This window comes from Otolemur garnettii, unplaced genomic scaffold (genome assembly GCF_000181295.1).
Source record: "Otolemur garnettii isolate 467f Iridium unplaced genomic scaffold, OtoGar3 scaffold00023, whole genome shotgun sequence".
NCBI lineage: Eukaryota > Metazoa > Chordata > Mammalia > Primates > Galagidae > Otolemur > Otolemur garnettii.
Window position 1 is genome coordinate 11,355,741 of NW_003852418.1, and position 8,708 is coordinate 11,364,448.

General features: G+C 48.5%; 1 protein-coding gene across 1 annotated transcript; it reads right to left on the minus strand.

Annotated features, from left to right (window-relative positions):
- Positions 1–455: 455 nt before the first annotated feature.
- SPATA2 (spermatogenesis associated 2) lies at positions 456–7,308 on the minus strand. Its single transcript, XM_023512029.1, has 3 exons — positions 7,221–7,308; positions 4,770–5,209; positions 456–3,825 (listed from the first exon to the last, which is right to left on the minus strand). Exons 2-3 carry the CDS (start codon positions 5,103–5,105, stop codon positions 2,602–2,604), a joined length of 1,560 nt encoding a protein of 519 aa, XP_023367797.1. The 5' UTR covers positions 5,106–5,209; positions 7,221–7,308; the 3' UTR covers positions 456–2,601.
- Positions 7,309–8,708: the final 1,400 nt, after the last annotated feature.

The following is an 8,708-nucleotide window of genomic DNA, read 5'->3' on the forward strand; positions in this document are numbered from 1 at the left end:
GGCAGGAGACTTGCTTGAGCCCAGGAGTTGGAGGTTGCTGTGAGCTGTGATACCACAGCACTCTACCCAGGGGGACAGCTTAAGGCTCTGTCTCAAAAAAAAAAAAATACCTCTCAGTCACCACCAATAATCATTTCTCCTGATGTACGCAGTCCCACCCCTGGGAACTCTGTGTACTTCGGTTCCCCATCTTATAGATGGGGATCATAACAGTACCTACCTTCTAGGATCACTGAGACTATTACATGAGGTCACACGGGCAACGTCTCATATATAAACTGCCTCGCTTATACTACAGCACTCAAGTGCTGCCTATTATTTCTCAAGCAAAAGTTTGAATCCTGTCATTAAGGAACTAATATGGTTGGTTGTTTCTCAACAGAAACAAAAACCAAGCAACCAAACTTCAAAGATGTTTGAAGGGGGACGGGGGACATAAAACCCCAAACACTTCATTTAACAATGGAAGACATTTTATTATTAATATTTTTAATCATCTCCTCAACATTTCAACTCTTCATAGAAATCAAATGCAAAACATCTGCATTTTTAAATTAGCATATATTTTACTATCTCAATCACAGCAACCTCATACAGTAAGATACACACCAAAGAGCATGGTTGTAGTATTTCCTATTCCAGTCTATGAACACAGTACTTCCGTGATGATAGGTACATTGGACTTTTTCCTCTTAGGATGAGTTTAGTCATTCTTGGTTTTATTCACTGTGTAAGTTACGTGGCATCACGGTTTGTTAAAAGAGTTAGTTATTGGTAATACTGGAGCAATCTGGAAATGGAAAACTAGAAAACTAGAGCTCTCAGGAATGGGCCAGGCATTGCTGGTTCTAAAATGTGAAAAGGAAGAACATCAAAGATGAATGCCCCAGATAGTCTTAATAATAAAGTTGGTTGAAATTCAGCTTAATATACACATTGTAAACCTACATATGATCTACCAGATATATCAAAAAAAAAGAGCTGTAGAAGATTTGGAAAAACCTTAGAATCATTCAACTGAGTTGGAAGAACATCAGCAAATTCACAGTGGCCTCAGAATTCAGCCAGATTTAAACTTGCTCAAGAGCCAGTATCTTTCTCCTGGAAAAACTCACTGTACATAAATCTCTTAACGTGGTGTACGTCACAAACATTTATGGCTAAAATATATTATTAGTTCACAAGGAAGCGGCTTTACTTTTAAAATTTTGCCCCACTCCTGCTCTGTGCCCCCAAAAGAAAAATCCAGGGGTTGCTAATTCACATGAGGAGTTGAATGGGCCTCCAGTTTGGAAGTGCTTAGGCTTAGCTGAGTATCTGAGGAGCCATCTGCCTCATGGGCACTTGCCAGCTCCTGCCCAATTTTAGTGCAAAAAAATCGCAAATGTTGCTGCAGATGAGTCCTGGAAACTGGTGAAGAAAAGAGGACTGAGATGGAGGGCTGGTGGGAATCCCAAAGGCTTTTCCTTCTGAAATAAGACTCAAGAAGTTTGGAGTACAAGGTTCACACTCAGCAAGTGCCAAAGGCCAGGGCAACAGATCTGAAGGGTCTGTCCCTGACTCGTCACTAGGTATCACAGTCTGCAGGCATCCAGAACTCAACACCTGCTCTAACACCCTAAGTGCACACTGGAGGTAGGTGTCTAGATATTTATCATAGGGAAGACAGTGGCTTTCCACCAACTTAAGGGTGGGACTTCACCTCTATTCCTCTCCTGCCCCCAACTCTCCACTCTACCTTCAGGCTGTAGGGAGTGGAGGACATAACAGGAAAGGGCATGAGGCCCTCCCTTGGAAGACTAAAGAACCCAGGGCATTTTCATAAATAGCTACATAATTAATTTTTTAACCACTTTGAAACACACAGCAAGTTGAATATTTATTTAAAAATAAATCTCAAAAATATCTATTTACAGTACAGTAAGAGGAACATGTGCAAACAACAGAAAGGGAAAAAAGTGAGTCCTGCTGTGGAAAGTTCACACTGCTATGTATTGGAACCAAGTTCATAAACACCACTGGCTGAGTGAGCTATGGTGGCAATAAGATGACATTCAGCTAATACTGGACTCGGTTCACCTATGACACCTGGAGAGGAAGGAAAGTCAGGGCATGGGGAGTCCAGCTGGGAAGGGGGGGGGCGACCAAGGGATTAACCATTGGGAGAGGCCCAGTGTGGCAGGAGGGCTCATTTCACAAGCCAACAGGCCTCCAGCTCGCCACTCCAGACAGGTGTTCGACCTGAAGGCCCCTTCCCAGTCCACGGTGGCTTCGCAGTGGGAAGAATACGTGCAGTGAGAATCCCAGAGATAACAATCTTCTTTAAAGGAAAAAACTCAACTGAACAGGGAGTGATTTGCAAAAACGAATCTGAACGGAAGTGCGACCCTCTCCCTTGTCAGACAACAAAGCAGCTATCAGTTGAAATATCTTGAGTCATTAAGTGAACTCTCACGTGGATGCAGCTGGCCCACAATCCCCACCACCTCCACGGTTAAGTGCAGGTCTCTGCTTCTGAGACCAATGCATTAATACTACTTCACCAGGAAACCAGAAAGGTCAGCGGTGTAGCCCTTGTAGCGGGGAGATGCAAGGTCAAATCTATCTGTACACAAGATGGGAGAACTGGGTGGACTTGTAGTTCAGCTGGTTGTTGGGCATGAACTTGTGTTCACTCTTTTTGCAGCAGGGATCGTAATGGTAGGCGCTGAGGCAGGTGTCGCAGGAAACTTTTGAACACTGGGTGCAGGTGTTGGTGGCGCCGAGGCGGTTGCAGAAGCCACAGCGGGAGGTGGCTGTGGCAGAGGGCTTGGGTTTTGGGTGGAGATGTGGCAACCGGTCAAGGCCCTGAGTCTGGCCTGAGTATTTCTCCCGCAGAGATGCCCCATGGGCCAGGCTGTCGTGGGCAGAGGCCTTGCTGGGGAAAGCACTGGGCTTGGAGGCTGAAGGACAGGTGAGCAGGCTATCACAGCGCTGGCAGAGGGAGGAGCTGCAGAACACGCCGCAGTTTTGGCACTTGGATAGGGCAGACTCTTTGGCAGGGGGTGAGCGCTTGTGGTAAAGGGGGTGGGCATCGTTTCTGACCAGCCACACATCTGGCCTCAGAGCATCTTGCCTACGGTAGCTAGCCCTGGGTTCCGAGTCTGTGTACAGATCCACGTCATCCTGAGCAGAGTAGTACGTGCTGCGCAGCAGGCCGAGGCCATTGTTAGGTGAGGCAGGTGGAAGGTCATCTGAGGTGCCATGGGGGGAGCTAGACATGGTCAGAAGCGAGGGGGATGGGCGGATGATCTCATCCTTAAGGTCATCCCCCATGTCTGCCGCCATGGGCTCCTTCCGAAGGCTTAGCGAGGCCTTCAGGGGAGGCTTTCTGCTCTCCCAGTAGCTGTCATAGGCATCCACCGACCTTGAGGGCTTGGTCACGCGGGGCTTGTAGTAGTCCTTGGCTGCCCGCTCACTAGCTGACTTCTGGAGTGCAACACGGGACATTGATGTTGTCAGGTGCTCCCTGCCCTCGGCCCGCCGTCGCAGTGCGTCTGAGCAGCCACGCACGTCCTCTGTGCTGCTCTTGCGCTCGCTCACGATGTCCAGCTCAGAGTACCCCTTGTCCTTCACTTGTGAGTGGATTTCTAGCATCTGCTCACACTCAACTTTGGCCAAAAAAAGCTCAAAGGAAACCATCTTCACCTGGACAGTCTCCACCAGCTCTTTGAGCTTGTACGCAGTTCCCAACTCAGGCACGTAGCCCATGTAATTCAGGATGGCTCGGATGTCCTCTTCCAGTAATGTCGACTTGACATAATAAACAAAAGGGCCAGTGTAGGTCTAGGAGAAGGGAGGGAGTAAAAAATAAAGGTGGGATTTTCTCTTGGAGACCCGCACCAGAGACTGTTCAAAGCAAAGGGCATCCAAGTCTGAAATGGAGCATGCAAGGAGAGGAAAGGGAAGGGAAGGATCTTAGGAGCTTCTCATTGCAGAAGGTGGAAACTTATGCTGACCACAAACTGAGTAAGGTGCCAGAGAAATTACCCATCAGCTGCTTTCTTAAATGTAGGTAACAAAACTACTTCTATGTGGGGTACAAAGGCTCTGTTCCATGTGAAGAGGAAGCCAGGGCAAAGAGAGGTGAATAAAGGGCTCAGATTATGAGCTGTAAAAATATTCCTTTCAGGGACTTCTGTGAAGGGCTAAATATGTCTGAGTTAAGAACCTAACTTGGGAGAAACTCTCCTGTGCCATCCCTGCCATGGGATAATTCAGAATCCACTCTGCCCCTGCTGTCTGTTGTTACCACTTACTCCAAACCACCTCTCAGCTGGCTTGAAAATCTGAGAAGCCCCCTGACTGCTATACCTACCCCACTCAAGCTCTTCTACAGTCCACACGTATTTGCCATACAACAGCCAGAAAGATCCTTTTCAAATGTAAACCCCAGCACCACCTTCACCCTAGCCAACTTAGAACAAATGCAGGTCCTTTGCCCTGGGCTAAAGGGCTCTGCACAACCTGGCCCCTGCCTTCCCAACCCTCTGGTTTAAGATGTAACAGCCAGGGGGAGGGACTCAGTTCAGAGACGACGCTGGAAAGACAAGCAAGGTGGGAAACCATGGGGGTCACTCTGCTTGCTGTCCCAAAAGCAGTGGGGAACCTGGAGGGTCTAAGAACAGAGAAGGGATGTGACTGGACTGGCACAAGCCCACTCAGCATCAACTGGAAGCAACAAGAAGGGAGAAGGAAGACCAGTATGGAGGTTACTACCTGCACCTCACCTTGATGCTCCTGAATTCCTTCTTCCATGGGTAGAGGAAGAGGTTGATGCCCACAGTTTCCAGCGTGCTGAAAGCACAGTGTAGAGCCTGTAGGCTGGAGGAGCGCAGTGAGCGCAGGGAGCTCTCCACCACCTCGTAGAACTGAATCAGCCGGAATCGATAAAAAGGATCCACCTTGTGCAGGCTGAGCAGGGTTGAGGCTGCCACCCGCAGGTATTCATCGCTGCTAGGTCGCTGCTTGTTGGGGGTGGGATCCACTTTGCCCTCATGGAACTGCACGTACTTCCGAAATAAGTCATCCTTATATTTTGCATCCATTGAACTGGGCTTCCCCATCCAATCAAGGGGGAGGCTACCTTATCTCCTCCATGGCTTCTGGTTTACAGATGGAGACATCGCTAAAAGTACTAACATGTTGTTACCTGCACCAACGGAGTACTCTAGAAGGAAAGGAAAAAGAAGCACATCATTCCTCAAAATGGTCCATACACCACCAGCTTCTGACCACTGAGGCAGAACTGGCCTTCATTACACACTGGGCACTACCAGCCCTGGGTCCCTTTCTGCTCACTCATAACACATTTGTGGAACAAATTCTATGTTCAAGGTTATAGCAGAAACAAGATATGGTCCTTGACTTTGTTGAGCTCACAATTGAAAAGTATGAGTAATACTTTTTTTTTTTAAGAGACAAAGTCTCACTTTGTCACCCTTGGTAGAGTGCCGTAGCGTCACAGCTCACAGCAACCTCCAACTCCTCGGCTTAGGCGATTCTCTTGCCTCAGCCTCCTGAGAGCTGGGACTATAGGCACCCGCTACCAATGCCCGGCTATTTTTTTGTTGCAGTTTGGCCAGGGCCAAGTTCGAACCTGCCACCCTTGGTACATGGGGCTGGCGCTTTACTCACTGAGCCGCAGGCACCGCCCATTATTAATACTTTTGAAGAAAAAGTTCCTTAGGAATATAATTGGGGCACCTGTCCTGGTTTTGTGGGGAGAAGGGAGAGTTTAGGAAAGCCCTCCTCCCCCAAGATACTAACAGTTAGACCTGAAGGATGAGAGGTTTGCCAAGCCAAGAGGTAGAAGTGTAACCATAGAGGAAGGCCCTAAGCCAGGCAGTCTCTAACTGCAGCCTGCCTAGGACATTTATCCGGCCCGCTTGGTGTTTTTGCCACCACTGCCTGTCCCTCTTAGCAGCCAATTCATCCTGAGGCCCGCAGTCCAGCCCTCCAATGGTATGAGGGACAGTGAACTGGCCCCCTGTTTAAAAAGTTTGAGGACCCCTGTTAAGCTAACCTCAGACAGGCCAAGTGCTTCCATCATCTGCATTACCTCATTTAATCTTCTTAAACAACCCTAGGAGAGAAGTATTACAATTGTTCCTGATGTACCTGTGTGAAAAGTGAGACACAGAGACATCAGAAATTGCCCAAGGCTACAGAACTCTGAAGAGGCAGATCTGAGTTCCCAAAACAGGCAATCTGGCTCTAAAGTCTATGCCTTTAACCACCACATCTGCTGTCTAAGGCAGGAAGCTTAGAAGTGAGGGCAGGGGCAGACTGCCCCTCCCCAAAGGCCTCTGAGAATTTAGAATTTTGTATTCGGGCAGAGCTTGGTGTCTCATGCCTGTAATTCTAGCACTCTGGGAGGCCAAGGCAGATAGACAGCTTGAGGTCATATGTTCGAGGCCAGCCTGAGCAAAAGTGAGACCCTGTCTCTATTAGAATAGAAAAACTGGGTTTAGCGCCTGTGGCTCAAGTGGCTAAGGCGCCAGCCACGTACACCCAAGGTGGCAGGTTCGAATCCAGCCCGGCCTGCCAAACAACAATGACGGCTGCAACCAAAAAATAGCTGGGCGTTGTGGTGGGTGCCTGTGGTCCCAGCTACTTGGGAGGCTGAGGCAGGAGACTCGCTTGAGCCCAGGACTTGGAGGTTGCTGTGAGCTGTAATGCCACAGCACTCTACCCAGGGGGGATAGCTTGAGGCTCTGTCTCAAAAAAAAAAAAAAAAACCTAAGGCAAGAGGATCACCTGAGACAGTTCCCATAGCTCAGTGGGGAGGGCACCAGCCACATACACCAAGGCAGGTGGGTTTGAACCCAATCTAGGCCTGCTAAACAACAATGACAACTGTAACCCAAAAATAGCCAGGCATTGTGGTAGGCACCTATAGTCTCAGCTACTTAGGAGGCTGAGGCAAAAGAAATGCTTAAGCCCAAGAGTTTGAGGTTGCTGTGAGCTGTGAAGCCACAGCACCCTAGACTCTGTCTTAAAAAAAAAAAAAATTGAGGATCACTTGAGCCCAAGAGTTGGAGGTTGCTCTGAGCTATGATGCCACAGCATTCTACCCAGGGTGACAGCATGAGATTCTGTCTCAAAAAAAAAAAAAAAAACAGCTACATGAAGCCACTAAAAAGTTTAAAACAAGGAGAGGGTGACACAATCATACTTACAATTTAAAAATGAGACCACACTGGCTGCTGTCCCCTGGGAGTTGTTTCTGTCTGCCTTTGATGGCCAGCACTCCCCTTTACCACAAGAAGTTCTTACAGCCTGTTGGCAAAGGATAGAATGTTCTGAGCTGGGACATGTAGGATTTATACAATCTTGCCATCAGCTTAGTAACTTGTACAGATCCAGGAATATTCTTATTGCCACGATACTGAGAGCAAATCTGAATTTATCAAGGGACATTCCCAAGGCAGGCCATGAGTGCAGGGTCCAAACCCAGGCTGCCTAGGTGTGAAGCCCAGGTCCACTTTTCCAGGTTACTTGGGTAAACTACCTGAGCTTTCTAGCCGTCAGTTTTCTCATCTTTAAAAGAGAGTTAATAATAGTGCCTGTAGCCCCATTGGTGTGGGGATTATACACAGTTAGGATATAAAGCTGGTCACGGAGTGCCAGCTCCAAGTAAGCCCCTGACAGCCATTCCTGATGTCAGAAGTACTGTATCCTGGAGATGCCACAGCTGAGTAAGATCGAGGGAGGCACTTATCTCCGACTGGGTCGTGGATGTGCATTTTCACATTCTCCATCTTGTTGCCCCCGCCCAGAAACTCTCTGGGTGAGGAGTTGTGATCAGTAAGTGCCTCAGGAGTGCCTGGGACAGAGTCATGCTTCTCAAATGTCTGCTGAGTGGCTGTGGGAAGTGGCAAGGGGCCGAGAAAGACTGCAGTGGGACTGGGACTGACCTGTGGAGGCTGCTGCAGATCTGCGCTCAGCTCAGGAGGGTTTAAAGGCCTACGAGCCTAGCAACCGTCTCAAGGAGCCACTTATCTGGCTTCTGAAGTTTGGGGGAGACTCCTGGTATATGTAGCAGAACCAGGGACTCCCACTCACGGCCCAGCCAAAGACGCCCAGTGCTGCAGGGGCAAATAAGCCACAGAAGCACAGGAGGCAAACACAAATCCACTTAGGAGAAAATTCCTGCCCAAGGCCAACATCGTTAACGCCCCTGCTCACCTCTCACAGCAGTCTTCCTTCTGAGCTTCACCCACATGGACCTTTCTGTCTGTTCCTCAGATGTGTCAAGCTCATCTCAGGACCTTTGCATATGCTGTTACTTTCGCATATTCTTGCTCTGAATTTTCCCTGTAGCTGGCTATCATTATTCAGACCTCAACTCAAATGTCACTACTCAGAGGCTCTCACTGACAACCCCATCTCAGGGAACTTGTACCTTCCCAGTCCTTCATTGTTACTTTATCCACAATGTGAAATTATCAACTTTATTCACTTACTAGCTTCCTCTGCCTCCCCACTTTACCTAGTAAGCCCCACAAGGGCAAGGACCATGTCTGTTTTCTTAGTATGATGCTTAACACAGCCTGCCACACAGGAGATGTTTGATGAAGTAGGTGAAATAAATAATACAGGCTTGGCGCCTATAGCTCAAGCGGCTAAGGCGCCAGCCACATACACCTAAGGTGGCGGGTTCGAAT